This window comes from Euleptes europaea, chromosome 10 (assembly GCF_029931775.1).
Source record: "Euleptes europaea isolate rEulEur1 chromosome 10, rEulEur1.hap1, whole genome shotgun sequence".
In the NCBI taxonomy this organism is placed as follows: Eukaryota; Metazoa; Chordata; class Lepidosauria; order Squamata; family Sphaerodactylidae; genus Euleptes; species Euleptes europaea.
In genome coordinates, this window is record NC_079321.1 from 76,716,907 (window position 1) to 76,742,117 (window position 25,211).

A 25,211-nucleotide genomic window follows, 5' to 3' on the forward strand; every position below is an offset into this window, starting at 1 on the left:
GGGGTGGATCACTAGTCTTAGATCCTTCTGAGCTAGAGATCTGCCAGGACCCACAAAAGGCCAGACCAAACGATTTCACGGGCCTTAAATGGCCTCCAGGCCTGACGTTCCCCACCCCTGAGCTAGATACATGAGTACATGCAAGTTATGTTAGCCTCTTGCATGTACTCAGGGAATTCTCTTGTGCATTGTTCTATGTATTTTTGTATTTTGTATTTAATAATAAGTTCAAGGAGAAGATAAATTGATTCATATACAGCATAGCTCGTATTCTTTTAGAATTAGGTTATCATTTGAAATTTCAATAAAAGCAGGGGCATTCCTGCTTTAAAAACTTTTAATGACAGGGCTTAGAAGGCTTTTTATCCACGGATGCATAATAAAGAGAGCTGACACCAGAGCTGGGATAATCAAATGGCCAACTTTATCTTATTGCTCAAGAAGGATCTACAACGCACACAAGCCAAAAAACACCCTCATAACTAACTGCAGTGCGGGCAATTGTCGGGATGCAGAATAGTCAGGCCTCCTCTTTTTGTGCATCCCAGTTCTTAGGGTGAGACCACCATGGCTCGGAGCTCAGAGCCATCATGTGTGGAATGGCTCATGTTCCTCCTTGCCAAGCCTTCTTTAGTGCTCGAGGGATGTGTGCCACGTCCAATCCCCCAAGCTGCAAGGTCTATAGGTCAATGATAGGAGCACCCCTCAAGGAGTTCCTGTCCCTGGTCACTGCTATGCACCGAGGCCCCAGGCCTGGTCTGAGGGTTACTCCTTCATCTTCCAAACTGATGCCTCAGGGTGCTCACCGGAGTTGTACCATGAATCATGAAGCCATCTTTTCCTGCACTGATCCCGCCACAGGGGGCAGGTCAGCTTAATGCTTGGTTCACCCCACAGCCCCACTTGCCTTTAACAGCCACCAGAAGGCCATGCTGCAGATCCCCCAAGAAGATGTCATAGCCAACACCTGAAAGGTGGACGCTATCAGCCCTGTAAAGGTGTGGAAAGCAATGCTTGATTTCTGGGTGGGCAATGTGCATACCACCCATCGCAACCACCCCACGCAGTACCTCACCATTTTCTTTTGCCTGTGCCCTGTCCAGGCACCCTGGGTTCAATGCACCCCTCCAGACCCATTGCTGGAGCATATCCAACCATACCAGCAGTACACCTGGCACCAGTGCCTTCAGGTGTTCAAAGTCCGCCAGGGCTTGCCAAACAATGGACTTCCCTGCACACCTTCCCATGTCCTTCTCACCCAAGTGAATGATTGTTACATGGGGTGGGAGAGATGCCTTCAGGTGGTGGTGGAGGGCTGGCAACAGCTGTTCCCACAGCATGCCCCTTCTGCCCAGCCATATGATCAGCATCATGTTGCTTACATCCAGCTGTGAGCTGAAGCTTCTGGTGGCTGCCTGGTGGCTAGCCCAAAAGACAATGCTGTGGCCACAGATGAGAACCCGCCTTTTCCTGTGATGCCCACCTGTAAAGACAAAATGTCAGTGTGTTGCCACAGGGAATCTCCACCCTGCCCCTATTTCCTGCAGCTGTGCCACAGATTCCATGGGCCAGACATAAGACCTAAAAGCTGTGGAATGCCACCTGCCAACTGACTTGACCATGTCATCACCATGTCCTAAGGTTGCTGCTGTGGAGGCTGCCCCAATTCAAAAAAAGTGAGTGCCAAAAGGTGGGGTGGTGCCTCTCAGACTAGCTAACACTTTCTTCACCACTGCCCAGAACTGGCATGTTGGAACGGTGGCCCAGCCCCCCTGGCCCTGCAATGCAACGTAAACCTGCAGGGCCTGCACTGGGCAAATGGCCACTGCTGCACATGGGTTCAGGTGAAATACCTCTCCTCTACCCTTCTGATCTGTCTTAGATGACCTCAACCTGACTGCTAACTTCGTGGCTGTGATGGCAACATCCCACATTTGCAGTGCTCTGCCTGACTGGTCCCATAGACAGCACCAGCAATTCACTGATCCGCAGGGCCCCAAAGAAAGCCAGCAGGGCTGCTGCATGATACAGTCTGACCTCAAATGCTAAGGCGCAGTGTGATTCTAATGCCAGAGACAAACCTGAGAGCAATTCAGGGAGACTGGTGCCCTGGCGTCTAGCTTCCATAGCTCCGCTCTGGTCCACCCTTCCAGCATCCTCCTCACCCTAAAGTCACCTGTCATATCTTCCCTCTTCGTGGCTTTTGCGTAGAACGCCAAGGCTGACAAGCGGCCAGCGACAGTGCCAACTGTGTGCAGCTGGATGCAGTACTGCATGAGGTGGTCCATTGATATTGGCCAGGCTGGCTGCAGCTGCTCCTTCGGCCTCAAACAGCCAGAAACCCCTGGCATAGCTCCTTCGGGTACGCGGGGCCAAAGAGTTGTCTATGGCATGCCAGGCCTCACCCCTCCAAGACTCCACAGTGCCATGGGCATCTCCTTTGGTGATTCCTGAGCTAGAGGGGCCAGGATCCTGAAGCGCTCTATCTGAAAACGGGATAGCGCGTCCACAAAATTATTTGTTATTCCAGGAACATGGTGTGCTGAAAAAAAGTTGTTATATTTGTTATATATGTTATATACCAGGCTTGTCCAAACTGCGGCCCCTGGGCCACATGTGGCCCAGGATGGCTATGAATGTCAGCAGCCTCCTGTCCCCTTTCACCCCGGGTGTGCCACCAGGATGAACAGTGTTACTGCACCTGTGCCTTGTGTTTTCAATGGAGCAAAAAGCCCCATTGAAAAAACAAAAAGCCTTTTAAAGGCTTTTTTCGAGCTTTCGGCAACTGGGAGATGGGTTAGGAGGCATCACTGTAGCGCCTCCTTCCCGCCATCCCTGGCCGCCAACAGCTCAGGAATGGGCTGTCAGTTTACTTCCAAATAAATAAGTATATATGACTGGCTTTAAAAGTCAAAAAGGAATCCAGGTTAGGGGGGACCCTTTCTGCTAGTGCAACCCTATGCAGAATTACTCTAGTCTAAGATTATTAACTTCAGTGGACATATCCTGGAGCAACTCTTCATAACCTGGACTCCTTTTTGACTTTTAAAGCCAGTCATATATACTTATTTACTTGGAAGTAAACTGAGTCTAGTAGGTTTTGTTCTTAAGTAAGCAAACATAGAATTGCAGTCTGCATATTTTATAAGGATCCTATACCTTTAAAAAGAAACCTTTGTAGACTGTGTAATTTTGTGTACACTTTGCCTACTTTTTTTGTTTGCTTAAAGAAGCCTACCATCTCCTAGGCAGATGACAACTTAATATTACTACTGTACCATAAATGCTCATGGTGCTTAGCAGTGTAAAAGCCAGCAAAAAGGCTTAAATTAATGTCAGGCCTCTGCCCCCCCCCCAAAAAAAATAAAGTGCATGGAGAAGAATTCCCCTGAATTCATTCAGAAGGGATAAACTATATCATTTCCCTTGTGTATAGAGGAAGAAGTGTTGCACTGTGCTTCCTTGGCACAGTATGAATTTTCCACTATAGGCTCAATGTATGTGCCCTGCTCATAGCCTGTTAGCAATCACAGCCATCTGTTAGCCAAAATCAAAATAGCTAACATCCCATTCCTGATGTTGGGAGCCGAATAGGCTTAGGAGGCGGTGTGTCCCCTATGCTGGTGTCTGTGCGACTTGTGCTGTGTAAACCGGCATGGATGCTGGCGTAGGGGCACTTATGGGGTAGTGGTGCGGCCTCCCGCCGGCATCCTCCCAGTGCAAGTCCTCGTGCCGACATCCCAAAAGGCATTCCTAGGCTGTTCTGGAGGGTGGAGCTACCGTTAGGCAGCTTCCTAACCCCTTTCAGCTAGGGAACACCTCTTAAAGCAACGGCGGTGTCGTGCCACCAGCATTGCTGTTTTCTATGGGGCTCCCCCCCATTTTCGGGTTTTTAGAAATAACCCCCCCTTTTTTTTAACCTCACAGCGGCCACAAAACCTCATTGGAGGTGCCACAGCACTGTTGCAGCCACACTGTCCTAGATAGATTTACTGAGCTTTCAAAGTATATATTACATATCAAAGTGAACTTAACAGTACAATTAGAGAAATTATACTCCAAAATTTGAGCAATTGTTGTAACAAATAAAAGTCCCTATGAGTCACTATTAAATATAATATGAAATAACAAAGAAAGAAATATAAGGAGATTAAATGTGGAGATGGACTTGCCACTGAAAAGAACATTCATAACCAGAATTAACAACTCTGTGATTAAAACATTCCTATCTGCTTATGATAGCAGTTAGGAAATCACAATTAAAATGAAATGGGTACATCAAAAGAGGTTTCTAACTGAATTTTAAAAAAGAGTTTTTATTAAGTGGACAAATTTATTTAATAGTTATTCAGATAACAGCTGTTTTGCTTTATTCCACTGTCACTCTTGCCCAAATTCAGTTCTGTTCAGTCTTTATATACCATCATTACAAACTATTGATTCAAAGTTTAGTACAGGAAGCCACCAAAATCTGTCACAAATAAAATTTGTTTGTATTCTCCTGGACCACCTCATTGATAATTGTTTATAGCTTACAGTTACACAGCAGGGGAATATTCTTTTTTAATTTTTTTTTAAACCCTGTCAGGGTTAGATTGAATGCCCTTTTCCTCCTGCTGGTCTTCTACCTATGAAGCGGAAGAAATACAAACACAAGGAAGACAGATGGAGGAGGACAGGGGACATGGAGAGATGGCACTGGAAGGAAAAGGATAGTGTTGGTTGTAGGTGACTCCCTGCTGAGGGGTTTGGAACGTAAAGTGCCATAAAGGGAACATAAAGTGCCTGACCCCATGACCCGAGAGGTGTGTTGCTTGCCAGGGGCGAAAATTAAAGATAAATTAAATTAAAATTAAAGATAAACTGGTGAAACCTAGAGATCATTACCCATTTGTGATGGTCCATGTGGGAACCAACGATATGGCCGTGAACACCACTGAAACATTAAAGCTGACTATGATGCTCTCAGGAGGAAGCTGAAGGGAATGGGGGCGCAGGTGGTGTTCTCTTTGATCCTTCCTGTCAGAGGAAGGGGAATGTGATGGGAACAAAAGATAATGGAGGTGAACCAGTGGCTGCGCTGGCAGGAGCAATTTGGATTCTGAGCCCACAGACTAAGTTTTCTGGATGACGACCTGCTAGGACGCGATGGAATTCACCGTTCAAGGTTGGGGAAGAATGTTTTTGGAAGAAACCTGGAGAAATTCATCAGGAGGGCTTTAAACTAATACCACAAAAAAAGAGAAGATGACCAACGTAGGGATTTAAATGAAGGAGATCAAATAGCAGAGGCCCACCTGGGACGGCCAGGTCAAAAGGAAGCTTCAGGTGTCTATGTACCAATGCCCAAAGCTTGGGCAATAAGAAAGAAGAGCTTGAGCTACTAATGAAGTCAGAGGGATATGATTTAATAGGCATTACAGAGACTTGGTGGGATGATTCCCATGACTAGAATGTAGTTGTGAATGGATATGAGTTGTTCAAGAAAAACCAAAACAGTCGAAGAGGTGGCGGAGTGGCACTGTTTGTGAGGAGAGGGTTTGCATGTCAAGAAATACCGAAAGATACACGTGACAGCCCAGTGGAAAGTATCTGGGTGAGGATAAGGGAAAGAAGGACAAACAGTATTGTGGTTGGAGTCTGCTACAGACCTCCTGACCAGGGTGAGGAGGTGGATGCTGCCCTCCTTGAGCAGCTTGACAGGGTATCCACACAACAAGACCTGGTAGTTATGGGTAACTTCAACTTTCCTGATGTCTGCTGGGAGACCAACTCCACAAAACGACCACATTCACCCAAGTTCCTCACCTGCCTGGCCAACAACTTCCTCCATCAAATGGTGGAGGTAGCTACAAGGGGCTCATACATATTCAACTTAATATTGACCAACAGGCAAGAGATGGTAGATGAGGTGAAGGTGGTGGGGACCTTAGGGGGGAGTGACCATGTCCACCTAGAATTCTTTTTGCTGTGCGGGACCAAGGAATTTCATAGCCACACGTGTCTGTTAGATTTTGGTAGGGCAGATTTTTAATAAACTCAAAGGCATGATGAGAATCATTCCATGGGCAAGACTGCTGGAAGGGAAAGGAGCAAGTGAAGGGTGGGCTCTTCTAAAACAAAAGCTCTTGCGAGCTCAAGCCCTAACTATTCCAACAAGAAGGAAACATGGTAGAGGATCCAAGAAGCCAATGTGGATGAACAAAGAACTCCATGATGAGCTGAGGGAGAAAAAGAAAATGTTCAAGAAATTGAGACAAGGACATACCTCTAAAGAAGAGTATCTTTGGGTGGATGTGAACAGGATGCAATTCAACAAGGATAAGTGCTGAGTTCTACATCTGGGTAACATAAGTGCTGGACATACATACTGGAGGGGGGATACACTTCTGGGCATCAGTGTGTGTGATGGGTGGACCGTAAGTTAAATATGAGCAGCCAGTGTGTTGTAGCGACAAAAAAAGCTAATCTATCTTGGGGTGCATCAACAGAGGTATAACATCCAAATCATAAGTTGTCATTGTTCTGCTGTACACTGCATTGATCAGGCTGCACGTGGAGTACTGTGTGCAGTTCTGGAGGCCTTACTTCAAAAAGGATGTGGACAGAATCAAATGGGTGCAGAGGAGAGAGATGAGGATGATCAGGGGACTGCAGACCAAGCCCTAAGAGGAAAGTCTGAGGGAGTTGGGAATGTTTAGTGTGGAGAAGAGGAGGTTGAGGGGGGGACATGATTGCTTTCTTTAAGTATTTGAAGGGCTGTCACTTAGAGGAGGGCAGGGAGATATTCCTGTTGGCAGCAGAGGATAGGACTCGCAATAATGTGTTTAAATTGCGGTCGGAAAGGTACTGGCTGGATATTAGAATTTTTTTATTTTACTGTAAGAGTTGTTGAACAGTGGAATCAGCTACCTGTGAGCACTTGTCCCGTGATAATCCTATAAAAAACATCCACAGACGAATAGTCCAAAAGAGAGTTGATTTATTCGGAAGACCAACAGGTTTACAGCAGCAAACAGTTAGATTGGCACTAATTGGGATTAGGGGTATGGTGCAGGGCCTATATGAAAGAGCAATAGTCATATCAAGATAGCAAAGGAAGTCATGGCAACCCCCCTCCCGGCGAGGGCGGATTCCCACGGGACTCAGAAGCAGACTAGGAATTCGGCGGTTGGCAGAGCTGTCCTTGAACAGCACCTGGTGAAACCAAAGCAATCTCAGTCAGGCCGCTTCAGCAGAGAACAGGCCTGACACTACCTAGGGAGGTGGTGAGCTCCCCCTCACTGGCAGCCTTTAAGCAGAGGCTGGACAAGCACTTGTCAGGGATGCTCGAGGCTGATCCTGCATTGAGCAGGGGGTTGGACTAGATGGCCTATGTGGCCCCTTCCAATTCTAAGTCTGCTAGGAGAAATAAAATAGTTCATGCAGACTTGTGTTGTGTACTTATGAGGGTGTGTTAGTGAATGTTAAGTTAAAAAGAAAGGGTACATTACATTGTGGGTTCTTTTTTCCTTGCTAATTCTTTGATCTTATATTCCAATAATTTATTTTCTCAATACAACAGGTAAAACAATGTAGAATTTAAAACATGCTGCAAAGGGGCTGTAATCTATAAAGATGTGGCAGGCAGCAAATCCAATAAAGTCCTAGGTATTGATTGAATGGTCATACAAATTGGACAAGTTAGCAGCTAATTGGGTGCCTTGCTTAGGCAATATGTTTAACATGGCTTCTAAAGACAGCACTGAAGTCACTAACTTAGAATGTCAGGGGATAACTGCACCGTGACCAAAAGGGTCAGTAATTAAACAGCACACAGGTTAATTGCTGGGACAGGCCAGAGAAAAGAGATGACAGTTCAAAAGGAATCAGCTGAATATCCCTGCATTAATTCAGCTAGGAGAAAGGAGAAACATTTCATAAATTCATTACACATTCAAGCCCAGTCTTGGCAATTCTTGTTGCGGTGAGGAGGATTCAGGCTCATTAAAGAACAGAGCTCGAAACTGGGACAAAGCTGGATTCTAGGGGCGGTAAAGCAGAAGATTCCACTGCAGCTCTCAGACAGAAATCTAAATCCCAATATCATCAGAGGTCGCCTGCTTCTGCTTAACGATGAACCTGGGAACATTTCATAGCATTACGAAGTGTGTGAGATTTGGCAATAAACATATATGAGAGAAGTGTAGAGCTGTAGATAAACCAGCTGCCCCCTGTGATATCTGGACTGCTTTTATTGGGCAGCTTCCAAAGTGATACACACCAGGAATGGACCTTACCACATATGAGTAGTCAGTTGGGTTCAGAGGTCATTCTCCATTCAAGCAATGTATGCCAGGTAAACCACCCGAATATCCATATCATATAGTTGTCAAAGGAGAAGTTTACCTGGAACACCACATGAATCCCAACTTTTGTACTATGGTCAAACCTTTAACCACAGTGGGCTTGAAGTGTTGCAACAACCAAAAAGCGTGTATATCTCTCACCTGTGAGTTGCCGATATTTTAGGTTCAAAATAATATTTTGTTTGTTTGAACTGAAAATTAAAATTACAACTTTATAAAGAAGCAAAACTGATTTGAGCTATTCAATATGCAAAAGGGAAGGGATGCATACACTCAAAGGAAAACTTCTGCCTTGTGTGAATGTGTTTTCAAGCTCAGGATGTTTTGATATTGTCAAATCAATTACCTGCTGCCACAAGTATTATTAGTTTTGCAGGGCATTGGAATTTGGCTTGGGATAGAAATCATACCCCAAATGCAACATGCGTAAGTTTTTTTTTTTTTTTTTATGAAATTGTTTGAGGGTTAAAAGAAAGTCCTGGGAAAAAACAGGGAAGAACCTCCTGAATTTTCCCAGTTTTTTCTGGGTTTTCATATCTCTAACCCCCAACAGGTATAGATTTCTACACCTATTCTGAGTGCAGGACTCTTCACAATGTTTAGATAGGGTTTTTTCATGTCTAGTTTTTTTTCTTGTTCCTCTTTCTCATACACTAAAATAATTTGTCTGACAAAGGGAGCTTTGACTCTTGAAAGCATATACCCTAAAACTCTTTTTGGTCTCTAAGGTGCTACTGGACTCAAATCTAACTGTTCTTCTGCAGACCAACATAGCTATCTCTGAAACTATAATAACTAAAGCAAAGCTGGCTATCCAGCCGATAGAGATCAGTTCCAAAAACCTCCCACCGGTGGCAAAGAAGGACCTGGCAACCCTACTTGCACAGCAAGCATGTGATTTAATCAATATGATGATTCGGGTAGCAATGGGCATTTTTTGTACTTTTTCACTTCACTATGATATATGTAATGCACTTTTTTCCTTGTAGGTTTGTTTCCAGCAGTGCTAAACTTGGCTTCTAATGCACTCATCACAACGAATGCTACCTGTGGTCAAAAAGGTCCTGAAATGTACTGCAAGTTGGTGGAACATGTACCTGGACAACCTGTGAAAAACCCTCAGTGTCGGATTTGTGACCACCACAGTAGGATTCCAAACTGTATGTGTGCAAGTTTTATTCATACTGTTTGCATACTACCTTGAGGGGAGGAGGGAGAATGTTCAAATCCTTTATGGAAAGAGGTTGTTGAACAAACTGTATCATTCTTTGTCAGGGGTTTTACCTTTAGTTTAAAATAAGGTACTTGTGGGACAATCCTAAACAGGTGTACTCAGAATCCTACTGAAGTCTACTTAATGTGGCTTATCACCAGGTAGGGCTTTTCTTAATGGCTCGCACATGGACGCCTCTTTGCTGCATACAAGCCATAATATCTGGATAATGTCCACACCCCAGTTTTCTCAGAACATGTAATGTGTGAACTTATCTATTGCAGGTGCTAGCCCTGGAGCAGTTCTATACCAAATTAAGTCCCTAATAATAAAGTCCTGCTAGACCCCCTAAGCATATTCAGGGGGCAGGCCCTCCCTTCTCCCCAAAGTAAATAACCTGTACATTAGCTTAACTCAACCTGTAGGGTATTCAGGAGGGATGGCATAATCTTCAGGTAGATTTCAACCTTTCAGTCCTGGCACTTTCCATAAGAATTCAGCCTTGGTTTCTTGACTATATCTAGAATTCCGTTCCCACTTAATTCACAGAGTAACTCCAACTAAAAAAGGGGGGGGGAATACAGCACCAGAAAAAGGGAAAAATACAAACACAAGGGGATGGAGTAGAATAATTTTTTTCTGGAACACTTTTCACAGATCAGATAATTACTCATTAAAAAGGTAAAGGTCCCCTGTGCAAGCACCAGGTCATTTCTGACCCATGGGGACCCATGGGGTGATGCCACATCCCAACGTTTACTAGGCAGACTTTGTTTATGGGGTGGTTTGCCAGTGTCTTCCCCAGTCATCTTCCCTTTACCCCCAGCAAGCTGGGTACTCATTTTACCGACCTCGGAAGGATGGAAGGCTTTCAGTATGGATTTGTTTTATTGGGTCATTTATTACCTTTTATGTGTCAAATTTGTGTGAACTTTAAGATAGGACTTGGTGGCTAGTTGAACACACAACTATTATCCAAAAATGCCTTGCTCCCAGGAAAATGTGAATTGCATTATTAAACGACTTAGGTGGTTTCAGCATGGGGAGGGGTTGTGTGGTTTTCCCATTCCAGGTATGGCTGTAGATAAAACACTATGGCAGCAGGGCTTCTACATGTCAGCTTCCCGGCCCTAGTTTCCCAGCAGTGGCCACCCCTCCCCCGATCAGACCATCATGGCTTTTTATTATTTATTTTTAAGCAGCAATAAAATATTGTTACATTAACATGGCAGTGTAAACATAGCTATACCAGGTTCTGTGAATTCTCAGCTTACACTTTTGAAAAATTGTCTCTACCACCTTCTGTTGCAAAGATATACCTTTCCCCTTATATCACTGCAAAGGAGGGAGCTAGAATAATAGAATCATAGAGTTGGAAGGGACCACCAGGGTCATCTAGTCCAACCCTTTGCACAATGCAAGAAATTCACAACTACCTTCCCCCCACATCCCCAGTGACCCCTACTCCATGCCCAGAAGATGCCCTCCCTCTCATGATCTGTCTACAGTTATAGAATCAGTGTTGCTGACAGATGGCCATCTAACCTCTGCTTAAAAAGCTCCAGGGAAGGAGAGGTTACCACCTCCCGAGGAAGCCTTTTCCACAGAGGAACTGCTCAAAATGTTAGGAAATTCTTCCTAATGTCGAGACAGAAACTCTTTTGATTTAATTTCAACCCGTTGGTTCTGGTCTGACTTTCTGGGGCAACAGAAAACAATTCCGCCATCCTCTATGTGACAGCTCTTCAAGTACTTGAAGATGGTTATCATATGCCCTCTCAGTCTTCTCCTTTTCAGGCTAAACATACCCAGCTCATTCAACCTTTCCTCATAAGACTTGGTCTCCAGACCCCTCACCATCTTTGTTGCCCTCCTCTGGACACGTTCCAGCTTAGCTACATCTTTCTTAAATTGTGGTGCCCAAAACTGAACACAATACTCTAGGTGAGGTCTATCCAGAGCAGAGTAAAGCGATACCATCACTTCACGTGATCTGGACACTATACCTCTGTTGATACAGCCCAAGATTGCATTTCACCTTTTAGCTACCGCATCGTACTGCTGACTCATGTTCAGTGCTTGGTCCACTAAGACTCCAAGATCCTTTTCGTACACACTACTGCTAAGACAAGTCACCCCAATCCTATAATTATGCATTTGATATTTCCTACCTAAATGCAGAACTTGAAAGTGCCAAAGCAGGACTACAGCTGAACATCAAGAAAACAAAAGTAATGACTACAGGAGAATTACACAACTTTAAGGTCCTTCACCTTCTTACTCAGAGCCGCATAGTCTCTTTAATACGTTCTGGGCTGTGTTGGGCAATATCATTTGTTCCCACATGAATGAGCAAGAAAGGGTAATAATCTGTGGGCTTGATGAGTCTTCCTACCCTTTCTGTCACATCGTGGATGCGTGCACCTGGTAGACAGCAGACACCTCGAGACAACAAGTACGATTGGCACACTTTAGACTCTACCTACCCCTCTCAGTAGGGAATCCCCAATTACCAGAACATGCCTCTTCCTAAACTGGGGAGCGGAAGCTCAAGTCCTCTCATTTGCAGGAGCCTGAGAAATTTTTTTCAAGCTGGGGGAGGGGGTAACCCTTGTTGCAGCGGTCCAGAATCAGTATCTATGGGAAGATCCTGGAACGGATTGCTGAGCAGCAGAGGATCAGAATGACTCCTGATTTTCCTGCTCCTGTGGGTCACATTCTTCCATGTACCCTCCTCCTGTGTTGGTTGCACCTCCATTTGTTGAGATACCTTGCTGTCCTCCTCCTGTTGCCCCCTAAAGAGTGCTTCATGTGTTCTCTCCATGAACTCTTCACCCTCCTTTATAAAATGAAGTGTGGACAAGCGTGCCTCAAGTCCCTGTATCTTCTCCTCCAGCAGGGCTACCAACTTATACTTGCTGCAAGTGTAGTTATTGTTACCCTAAGGTAAGAATACAAACATGCCACAGACCTTGCATGTTACTGCCTCAGCTCTCTCACTAGCCACACTGCTGTGATCCATTGCTGAAGTTGTTCAGTTTCTCTCCTGCAGTTCCCTGATAGCCCCCCTAACAAACTGCCTCTCAAGACTCCCTGCTTGAAGAAGGAAAACACTCAACACATATAAAATGTAGAAACTTGTCAACCATTCACAGGGCCCCCAGGCCAGACCCCCAGGCTAAGAGCCACAGGGCAAGAGCCCTTGTGCTCTTGCCCTTCGGCTCATGCCAAGGGCTCACACCTCTGGTGAGAGGAGCCTTCTTTAATGAACAACTCTCAGTCCCACCCCTTGACAGCCAACAGCAGAGGGCAGGGCCAGCAGTTAACTGCAGTCACACCAGCCCTCCTCACTCAGGAAACAGCAACTCTTAATGAGACTTACCTTTGAAAAAATGAAAGCTTAGAATTCAGTAAACCTTTTACACCTGTTGTTACAATAGTATGTTAATACTATTGAGAGCCATTGTGGTGTAGAGGTTGAGTGGTGGACTCTAATCTGGAGAACCAGGTTTGATTCCCCACTCCTACACATGAAGCCTTCTGGGTGACTTTGGCTAGTCACAGTTCCCTCAGAACTCTCTCAGTCCCACCTACCTCACAAGGTATGGGGAGGGGAAGGGAAGGTGATTGTAAGCCACTTTGAGACTCCTCACAAGTAGAGAAAAGCGGGATATAAAAACAACTTTTTTTCTTCTTCTTCTACAAATATTTTGGTACCGATTTTTTTAAATAAAAAAAATAAAAAAAAATCTTACTGGTAGCAGGGGGAAGAAATGTCTGCTGCAGAGGCAGGGTCAGGAAAAATGGCTGCCATGTGGCTGGGGAAATCTGAATTTTCTCACCACACAGCAGCCATTCAGGCTTTACTGAGCTCTTTCCCAAAACACTGAAGCAAGGCAGGTGTGAAGAAGATTGAAGAAACTCCATGAAGTACACAAATGTTCCATGATGCGGTAGGGAAGCAGGACAAAAAAATCCTTCCCCAAAGCAATGAATCTGGGGCAAATAACCTGTGCAGAAATGGCCTTAGTCTACATCAATGGAAATAACTGAGAAAGTAATTTCTTCTTTTTGTGTGTGGTTGAGTTGTGATCTTATGGCCTGCCCACTTTCAGTGATAGTGCATAGACTTCAATCAATACCCACAAATGTTTCAACAAATCCTTAACTCAAACATTTTTATGTGGCATGGACATATTGCCCTATTTCATATGCTATAGCCATTTCCACTTAGTGTGAATAATTCCTGTATTTGGAACTATCCATATGGTCTTAATGCTACAGAATGATAGCAGTTATTTTAGTGAACTGGTGTTACACCTATCAACTTCGCTATCAACACCTATCAACTTTGCTTAATCAGACTGACTCCTTTCCCCCCACTGCCCAAATATCTTATACATCTGAACATTTGCTTAGCTATTTTCAGGACTTTTGTAACAAAAGTAGCAGTGCCTGAATCATTATATGTGCAGGCAGGGGGCTTTGTAGAAATTCACAAGATCCACCTGCTGCACTAAAAACAGTAACTAGCTTTCTATAAAGAGTAGCTACCTCACAAAAGGCAGGTGGTGCCTTCTGCTTTGGTTCTAATTTAAGCAATGAAACACAGGACAGCTATTGAAATTATTTGCAAAGAATGAGTCAGGGAGCCATACCATTTTGAAATCTCCAAAGCAGAGAAATCATCATTGCTTATTTTTGAAAATTATCAATACTCCAAATAGTGACAGTGTACTGACTAATTCTAGGGAAACTGTCTCATTACTACTTAGCTCTTCCTCCTTTCACCATTGGAAAGAGCCTGTTCATTACAATTCTGGCTCTGTTAATCTGTGGTGTAGCCAGCCATTTAAAATGCAGAGTCTTTAATTACAAACCCATCACATTTTAAGGTTTGCAAAATGTTCATTTGGCACCATGAACTGTTTTATTTACCCAGAGATGGCCCTTTAATAAGAGGGCTGTGTAATGCAACCAGACTTTAAATAGTCCCCTTGGAATTTGTGAATCTGGTGCACCTCTCCTTAATTACTGTAGAAGGAAATGAACGCACACTCCTTGGTTAATCATATGTGAGCACAAATTAAAGACCATATTTTGATGGGTTGCCTGTGTAAACCAGCTCCCTTGACATTTATCACTGAGGTTGGTCCATGTATTAAGTCTGCAATTCTATCCTTTTAACAGGCATAAATATTTTTTCTTTCCCATTTTAAACATAGGAAATACATTTCAGCAATTGATTAGTGGGTTCAAATTAATTAAGATTAAATTTCCATAATGGGACTGCAGTTAATTGTATATTCATCTCTCATCCCTACTTTTCATGATGACTAACCCCCATATCAATTTGACTTGAGGAGACTGATAGCAACATTTCCAATTAGACAACTTCTATCGCTATCACCTTGGAGATCTGGGTTTGATCTGCAGCGGATTTTTTCCCCTAGGATACTTTTAAGCTGATTGCAGAAAAAAGATCAGACATAGTAAAAAGATCAGACAGTACCCAGACCAAAGAGTGTCTTTTCCTCTGCCCCTTGTATCTTTTTAAAATATGAAGATGATTCCAATAATAACTCAATTCTCTTCCTAATTTGATAACATGCCAATGTCGAAGCATCCTATTGCCGCTGAATCATTTGATAGTTACATAAAGTTTATGTCATTTTAAAACTGACACTTTCCCTTCCTCCCACAAAGGCTTTAACTGTGCTTTCAAATGTGCCCAGAGACATTCCAATTTTCAGTAATGAGACAGGATTCTTTACCTTTAGTGAGGTGCTGATGTGATTCAAAACCATGAAATTAAAGATCAGCAAACTAATTAGTAGATTTAAATACCAGGTGATTTAGGGTAACCAAAATTCCAAATAATAAGTGTTATACCCAAGGCTTGAGGAAATTAAGTGGAGATATTTGCTGCATTGACCCATCTATGTGCAACAGGGCTGTTCCCACATTGATATCCCAGCAGGATACCTGTATGCTAACCGCCCATTCCTGAGCTGCCGGCATGCGGGGACAGCGGGGAAGAGGCGTAGCTGCGCCTCCTGCTAACTCATTTCCCGCATGCTGCCAGGACGAAAAAAGCCTTTAAAAGGCTTTTTTCATTTTCACTGGGGCTAAAAGCCCCATTGAAAACAGCGAGGCTACGCCTGCTAAAAAGCAGGCACAGCAACGCCATCCTAGACGCCGGTGGCGAAGGCCAAAAGGGTATAGGGAGCTACCTAACGGCACCTCTGCCCCTGCCTCGCCCCGGGAGTGCCCCCCCCCCACACCACAAGTCTCCTCCGTGGTCTGTGCCATGGGGAGATTGCGCTGGTGGAGGGGCGAGGCGCTTGGGCGCCGATGGAACTGCCCTCGCTGCCAGCACGTCTTGTCCCTTGATTAGATGCACTTACGCTGGCGGTGAGGTCACACCGCCTCCTAAGGGGATTTGCCCCCCCCTCAGAAATGCAAGGTAAGTAGTTTAGGGCCCTCTAATATGCAGATCCTCTTGCATGTACATTACCCAATTTCTGGTTGGTGCTGACAGTTCCTCCTGTAGAGATTAAGCCCATTGTTTCCCATCTAATTATTGGCATTTTTGTCCTCCCCGTTTAGTTCCAGAAAATGCATCCCAATGTTAACTGCACATTTGAGCATTCTGAACTCATTGCTTTGGAAACAGTTTGAATGTCCTCCAAGCTATCTACAAGAAAAACTACATATCTTCTGCTTCTCACCAATCTTAACATCTTAAAAACAAATATTAACATATTGATATGAAATACAGTGGGGTTGATCCATCCACTGTGCTCAGCAACATTTGAAGGCTTCTTTCAGCCTAAGGAGCCTTCCTCCAACTTAACCTTTGCTTAGCAGAATGGCTGGTTATAGCCTAATATGATGAAGTAGCCCCTTATGCGCTCAACTTAAGGGGTTACCGCACTTTGTATTCCCAGCAATGTATTAAGAGTTTGAAAATGTTATAAAAAACATCGCTTTAAAAGGGTTTTTGGATACCACGGCTTATAAATGGTTGGAAGACATCTTCACAGCTAAAGGGGCCAAACAAAGTGCGAACAGTATTTTTTATAACGTTTTCAAACTCTTAATACATCGGTGGGAATACACAGAAAGTGCGAACAGTATTTTTTATAACATTTTCAGACTCTTAATACATTACTGGGAATACAAGTGCGGTAACCCCCTTAGAGTTAACAGCCCACCAGTGGAGGTGGGGAAATCCCCTGCCCCCACTTCTTGTTTCCTGCCACTTCTTTGAGTGCCAGTGGAAGAAAAATAATTTAAAAAAATGTCCATAGGGCCAATGGCATGACATCCCTTGAGGAAAACCCAGAACTGATGTCAGTATTCTCTAGGAATTGCTGGAAACTCTAAGGTTTACCACGGAGTTTCCAGCAATTCATAGAGAGGCATGACACACTGTCACTGACAGCCACCCCCTATGTTCCTGCCCCCCCAGCTCCTGCTGGTTGCCAGGCTATACATAAGAATGTATAGACAGGTTAATAATTATGGCTTATCTGCAAAACTGTAATTAGGGTCCAAACTAAATGACTTCTGAACTGGACTAAGAAGATGCTTGAGATATTTTCACACATCACAAAAATACATTTTTGCTCATACCCAGGGGATATTTTTTGTTTGAAAAATGTCATCTTGAATCTGTACCCCGTGTTTGGGTTTTGCAAACCTCTAATGGATGTGCATCTTTCTAGATTCTATTCATAATTACAATATGATGTAAAAATTTTTACAATAGATTACCAGGAATGTAGCTATACTACACTATCCGCTTTCTTTTTCAACTTTAGCACAAAATAACTGGTGTCAGAAATCTCCAGAATATCATCCCTCAGGTTTCTTTGCTTCTGCTTCAGTATGTTTCAACATTTCCCCTTCTTAATCTGACAAATCATTTCTAGCAGTTACTGCGCTAGCAAAACTGGCCATGCCCTTTGAAACCAGTACCTGTTTCCATATAAATATTCTTCAATTTTTTTACCCATCACAATGGCTTCATAGGGTGTAATTAACTATGCACTGCTCCTATGCATGTTAGTGCATCATGCATGGGCACCCCAGTGAGGTCTTCATAGCAGTGCCTGGTAGGTTGCTATCACAAGCCATAGACTTTAACCTGAGCACTAAGATGACCATAGAAGAGTTGTCAGCATGCAATATTTTAAGCAGTCTGTGATTAACAATACCTCTTGAGGAATGTGTGAAGAACAGTGATTCAGTTATTTTGCTTAATTTTTTTTATCAGAAATCTGTGTAGTGGGGATCTAAACAAGTCTGTAAAATACATTTCATAGTAAAGCTTTTGGGGTCATTTTAAGTCTACAATATGTCATGACAAGCATAAGAAAATATTTTAATCTAGGGAATTATACTCACCATAGGCTCTATGAAATGATGGTACGGTAAATAAGTGGAACCTGAGCCCTATTCACTGTTGATTATTTAGTATGTCTCTTTTGAACCAACAGTGCGGCATCCAATAACAAATGCAATTGATGGCAAGAATACCTGGTGGCAAAGTCCTAGCATTCAAAATGGGATGGAATACCATTATGTGACCATCACACTAGACCTGCGACAGGTAATATTTATATTTTAGTTTCTGCCAATACATTTCAATTGTAAAATCATTATTTTTTTCAGGCTACTAGCAACACATTAAGCAGTACCTCTTGTGTTGTCATAAAGCACAAAATAATTCACACAAACAATGCAAAATGTGACCTGTTTATGGTAGTGTAATTTGTCCATATCATGTATCCTCAGATGTTAGAGCCATTGTAGACATAACTGCAGCTGGCTAGCCCCTCCCAAACACATGGCTCACATAAGTGGCTTTCTTGTGTCAGCAGAATAATGTCATACCATTCTCACAAAAGATCGCTGCTTATCCTCAGTGATTAGAAAAATGATACCTTACAAGGATGAAAGCAATCTCCTGCAAGCCTCTTTCTCCAGTACTGCACTTGTTGGTTTTGTAGATGACTCACATAAGTGTTTATTTGTGGATGTTATCCAACTGCTGTAACACCTGCAATACATATTTTGAATATTTTTAGAAATAATAAATATAAAGTATTGGACCCAGCATTTCACTAGGGTTTGAAGTCAATATTCACAAGTCCTTCAGCATATGAATAGAGAGAACGTAGTAGTTTTTTCCTGAATTTTCAGAGGTGTTTAATTGAAGAGGGTGCATCTCATTTTAGCTGACCAGGTTGTCTTTTAAAGAGATGTCATTTTACTGAATGAGCTATGTGTCAGGTGTGGTTTTTTTTTTTAATTAAGTCTAATCTACATGGCAAGCTAACAAGACCTGATATATTTACATAGACTTGGTAGGAAGTAGCCTCAGGTTTCTTGTTGCATTTCCTGCCAATCATTTTATTCTCTTTCCAAGGTAAGTTTGATGAAATGACAGCTGTGTAGGTTTCTAGAAGGCTGTTATCATTTAATCTTCACAAGTGTGCTGGATTATGGCAACTACGCAAGTAAGAGGGCTTGGAGTGTCAGAAGAAAAGTGGTTTTATTTCCCTTCAGCTAATGCAAATGCAGAATAACTAGTAGGTGCCAGAAATAACACTTCACTTATTTAGATTCTCTGGCTGCTACACATCATCCAAGAAATTAAAAATAGACTAGATAACCTAAGAGGTTCTACCCTCCCCTTTATCCATTCTTCATAAAAGATTGCCACATTGACTCTTGAACCTGTTGTCTTGAGTGTAGGGCTGGCCTTATAACCTATACCCTGAATGAGACTAGCTAGAAATTCAGCAATGTGAGTAAAAAAGGAGGCAGACAAAAATTCATTGGACATAAATAGTTTTCAACTTTAATTAAGCAGCAAGACATGTAGAACTAGTTAATAAGTCCAGTTCTGATGCGATGCCCAGGTGAGCTGGCTTGATCAATTTGCCGTGTTGTACAACCTTTTTAAAGTTAAGAACACACATATATAAATAGCTCTTTATCAAGGTGAGTAGGTTCCCCGCTGAAGCCATGCCCTACCTCTGCTGGATATACTTTGCTTTCATGACAAAAAACATCAGTCCCACTGTGAAGCCATTCCGACCCTTGTGTTCTGCAGCGTATGTATAGGGGCCCTTCTGCCACAGGAAGGGTTCAGCCTAGCTTGACTATCTTTCCATCCATATTATGAAAATAATTACTAAACATGCATTTACCCTACTGAGCATCATCTGCCATTTACAAAAGGAAATTCCTGGATGCTTTATGGCCATACCACTCTAATAATTATTATTATTAGAGTGGTATGGCCATAAAGCATCCAGGAATTTCCTTTTGTAAATGGCAGATGCTCAGTAGGGTAAATGCATGCTTAGTAATTATTTTCATTATTATTATTATTAGTATTATTAGTATTATTATTATTATTATCATAGATTAAATATGATATTTAATCATATTTTAATCCCTTATCATAGATTAAATGGGCACTTACACTGGTGCAGGGTCATACTGGCTTCGCCTCCCCCCCCTTCAGGATTGCAGCCTTAATAAGGCAAATGGCGTAAAAACTTTGTCCTATGAGTCTTCATGTGCCTGCTATACTTTGTTGGTTTCCATGTGTAGAGTGGAAAAGTTCATAATGTGATGATATCACATGTTTTGCCTTATTAAATATGATGAAGCACAACAGGAAGAAGAGATGTAATGATTACTACTTTCAGTGGCAGACATACATCTGCTGTAACAGGTGGTTCTGGCTTTAGACACACACAGTGCTGTATAATATTGAATACAACATTTCTGTTCCCACAGGGTTAAAGGCATAACACTAAGATAGCAGAAGGTTTTAGATTCCTTCTCTTAGCTGGAAGTCATGAGGTTTATGAATTACCACCAGAGATCTTACTGACGAGCTTTTATTAAAATGGGGTGTCCTTTTCAGTTCAGTCCTATGCAGAGTAACTCCAGTCTAAATCAATTGAAATCAATGGTCTTACACTGAAATAACCCTGATTAGGATTGCACTGTCAATTGGACATTTTCTGTTCCTACAAGTAATGGCCTATAAATTACAGAAATGCATTAGTGCATGTTGTTATTGACGATTATAAATGTATATAAAAAGCTTTTAGCAAATGCTAATGTTATGAAAAACTAGAAAAATTATTGCTCTTTTCTTCATTAAACAAATGGAGACCTTTCTATAGAGCTGAACTATATTCCTTTCATGATTGGATAGCATAATAAAATAATATCATAACAATCATAAATAATATTGTATTTGTAGAAGCAACATTAGCTTTAACTGTACAAACAGGAAAACATTATTATTCTTCAGTCTTAGTATAATGATGGTGTTTTGTTTGAAAGTGTATAAGCCATCCAGGCTCTGCCTAGTAAGAAGTTTTATATAGTTTTAGTTGTCATTATATAGTGGTATAAGAAGAATCCTTGTCTAGCATGGAAAACAACTTTCAGCATGACATTTAACAAATTGTTTGGGCTTCTGAAATTCTGGTGTGTGTATGTTCTTTTTAAAGCAAAGTTCTAGGCTTATAGCATGAGTATTATAATATTTCCAAGTAAATATGTTTAGGATTTAGGTTTAATTATGTATTATACATAGGTGCTGTGTGTTCTGGCATAAATCCAGATTTGACATCCAGTTTCAGCAGTAAACTCCAAAATACGATGAACAGGTAGAAAGTTTTGGAGTATTATAACAAGACAGACCGTGATTTTAAGATGCAGAAGTGTCTTGGACAGAGTTACTTCTGCTTAAAATATATTATAGCTAAGTATTTTATGAGGAATGAGAACCAAACCTGTGAAACTGGTTGTTGCAGGATAAATGACAGTATATGGGAATATCTAGGGCCACAAGATGTGACAGAATTACTATTGCAGAAGTCATTTATTTCAAAACAGACATTTAAATTTAGAATCTTTGCTGACGATTAGAACTACTCGAAGGGCGTTGACATTTTATTTCTAACACAGAGTTAGTTTGAAGATGTTGACAGCAACAGATAACTTTAGAACATTTTAATGGTTACATTTCTGTTTTACATTTGTAAATGCATGGTCCATTTTTCCATATCCCTCTTACAAGGGCTGTGGGGAAAGTAATCAGTGTTTCTCAGCACTGTATCATTATTATTATGCACTCAGATCTGCTTCAAGATATTCTGGGTTTCAAGATGTCTTATTTGGGCGGGTGGGTTGGCACATAAAGGTGGATTGAATTCCATAGTCATATATCTGAAATTTCAATTTATCTTTTTCTTGCATAAACATCACACAAAATATGAGTAGGCTTGAGATATGTTGAGGGTGTTGGTCAATAAATTTAGACTGCAGAGTGAAGAAAGTCTGTATTCATTTAAGGAATACAAAATCAGGAATTATGTATGGCTAAACACATGCTCAGATAAGGAGCTAAAACACTTGAATTTGATTCTTCAGATATTTTTTCAACAAAGTGTATGGTGGTGTGATCTGGGCACCCATTGAACCATTCATGAGCCATGTTCAATATTCCTTAATGTGTTAAACTGCATAATAAAAAAAGTCTGTCTTGAGTTGGATGTGGAATAAAAGAAAGAGCAGCAGGGGAAAGACAAGGATGTGGAAGACTCAAGTAATTTCAGTCATATTTTCAGGACCAAGGACTCTAGACTCCGGGTCTGATAAATTATTGCAATCAGAAAAAATGAGTATTAACTGAAATACTTGAATATAGAGTATTAATTCCTGTAACTAAGCAGATTCTAACAGCCCGTTCCTGAAAATTTGGGCTGAAAGTCTTTAGGAGGCGGCGTGACCCCACCGCCAGTGTAAGTGCACCTAAAACTGTGATTACACACACTTACGCTGGCGGCAAGGCCAGTCCCGCTGGCGGCCGAGCACCGCGGGCCTGCACCTCGCCCCTCCGCCAGCACGGCCTCTCCGTGGCACAGGCCACGACGTAGAGAGGCCACGCCGGCGCAGGGGGATGTTCTGAGGGCAGGCCGGGGGGAGGAACCACCGGTTAGGCGGCTTCCTATCCCGGTTATACTGGTTATGCTGTTTTCAATGGGGCTTTTAGTCCCGGTAAAACAAAAAAAAGCCACGAAACAGCTTTTTGGGGTTTTACGGCATGCACAAATCGGCTTAGGAAGAGCCGCCGCTGTGCCTCTTCCCCGCCGACTCCACACATCGTTATTTCAGGAATGGGCTGTAACTAGCTTACACTAGTGCTGGTGCTCATTCTGCAGACATTGTAGAGAATCAGGTTATCTGCATTACTAAGCCATCACTCTCTTATTTTAACTTTTGCAGATGCTTAGATGTAGAAGCAATAACATCAATAGTATTGATGGCAGTGTAAAATCAAGTAGCTTGATAGCTGAAGTAGAATTTGATTATCTCCACCTAACAGGAGAACAGTTGAGAGATTATTGTCGCAGGCTTTCACGGTCACAGTTCATCGGTTCTTGTAGGTTATCTGGGCTGTGTGACCGTGGTCTTGGTATTTTCTTTCCTGACCTTTCGCCAGCAGCTGTGGCAGGCATCTTCAGAGGAGTAACACTGAAGGACAGTCACACTTTTTTCCCTTCTTTTTTTTTACAATACTTGCATTTGTTTCCCTCCATGGCCTTCGACAATAATATTCTTAAATGGTAGTCCTTAGTGTCCTTCAGAGTCTCTTGCCAAGAAACCACAACAATAATAATAAGAAACTGCTGACAAGATGGAGGTTTTTGAGGTTTCCACTATAGCCCCTTGCGCTGACTGGGAACTTTAGTTCCCTGATGTTATATTTGACTTCAAGTACTGCTGGGGGACAGTGGACCCAACTTGTATCATCTAGTTTGTCCCTAAGGCTACTCCTAGACAGGAGCATGAAATGCATCCAGATCGCTGCACCCCACCCTCTCCTCTTGCCTTTCATCTTTTGCATCTGCATAAAAATGCAGACATGATGGCAAGTTCATGGGATTCCCCCCTACAGCCTGGAAACCCCCCTTCTCCACTCTTTCCCTTTCCCTAATACACCAGGCTGAAGTGGTACAGCTTTTTAAAGGGCTGGGGGTGGGGGAGAAGTGGCATGTGGCAATTTGAAAGCAGAGCTTAACTCTGTCCCTTTCCCCATAGTATCTTTGGCTGGAGAGTCCAGAATTAATCTGGATAATTCAATGATTCAGGGCTGTTTGCTAATAAGCATTTGCTGTGGTTTTTCTTTGTTTTCATAAGCTTTTGTTTTTAGTTCACAGTTACAGATCTTCAAGTTAATATTGCAAAGTTATTAAACAGAATATTTTTATTAGCTTCTAGAAGCTCTCTCTTAGCCACATTAGTCCCTGCATTCCTTAGCCATATGACTTTTGAGTCACAAACTGAATATTTTAGTGACATTTCTGCTGTTAGACACTTCCATTTAGGATTCAATTTAGGATTCCATTTAGCACTGAAGGGGAAGGATTAAAAGCATTTCCAGAAATTCTTCCTTAGTTTTCCAGTACAAATGTGTTTCATACTGGGGGGAAACTATGCAGACAGAATGCAGATGATAAATGATAAACAAGAGATGCAGTATGTTAGAAGCATTCTTGCTGGAGTATGCATATTCATTGGTTTTATATCATTGCTGTGTCTTTGTGAACATATTTTGGGGTATTTGAAATACTACAAAAAACCCTCTCATATAAGTGAACAGAGAATATAATTGGGATGACATATACCACAAGCAATGGTGCATATTTTCTATTTATACCCTATTTAACTGTCTAGGAAAAAAAACTATTTTCTTAATGCATAGTGTTTCTTTAAAGTGTTGCATACTGGAAGCATTTGGAACAAAAGATGGTTGATTCTATGCAGCAGAAATCAGTCCTGGCACTATCAGGCTTCACTATAATTCATCTTCATTAAGGGCACACTCTTCCTGGTACTTTCTCTTCCTCACCTCCTTCACGTTTACTGCCATCATTTCTAGGGGTGTGCATAAATTCCTGAGCTGAAGATATACACAGAAATTGCTGGTTCGGGCCAATACCATGATCTTCTGGAACAGTTACACAATTTTGAGGTTCTTACATAATAGAAACGCCTTCGCTTCTTCAGGTGCTGCCAGCCCCACTACAGCATGTGCTGATGTTTTTTCTTTGATTCCCCAAGCAATGGCATTTCTTCCTCCAAGACAGATGCTCGCAAGAGTGCTTCCTGCCAGTCACCTTTGGAGACAAGCCACGTGAAGCCACAATTATTTTTCCTTCCCTCCTTTTTTTTGGGGGGAGGGGGGAAGAGTGCTTTTGTTCTTTGCAACTTCCTGGGGCAGCGAGAGTAGAGACCTGTTCAGGGGCTCATAGAATTCATCCCCGTGGCCCAATTTGCTTGAAACTTGGAGGTTCTTTACAGGAAGGCAGCACTCCCTCTGCTGCAATTGTGGTGTCATTTGGTTGAAAAGCAGCCACTCCAGCCCCCTTGAAAATTCCCCATAGGAAATAATGGCAGAGACCAGTGGGTTCTGCAAAGGAAGCGACTTTCACTTTGTGAAAAGACACAAACAGACCAATGTAAGGAAGATTGGCAAATGCAGAATTTTCAGTGGAAAGGTAAGAAGTTTTATTGTCACTCACACAGTGTAAGAGTAGGGAAAT

At 42.4% G+C, this 25,211-nt stretch overlaps 1 protein-coding gene across 1 annotated transcript in view; it reads left to right on the forward strand.

Moving 5' to 3' along the window:
- The window catches only part of LAMA2 (laminin subunit alpha 2), a 599,384-nt gene that overhangs the window by 104,766 nt on the left and 469,407 nt on the right, over positions 1-25,211 (forward strand). The window contains exons 2-4 of the mRNA XM_056856226.1: positions 2,212-2,362; positions 9,338-9,508; positions 18,066-18,178. Coding sequence (XP_056712204.1) covers positions 2,212-2,362; positions 9,338-9,508; positions 18,066-18,178 — 435 coding nt within the window. The remainder of the gene's footprint in view (positions 1-2,211; positions 2,363-9,337; positions 9,509-18,065; positions 18,179-25,211) is intronic.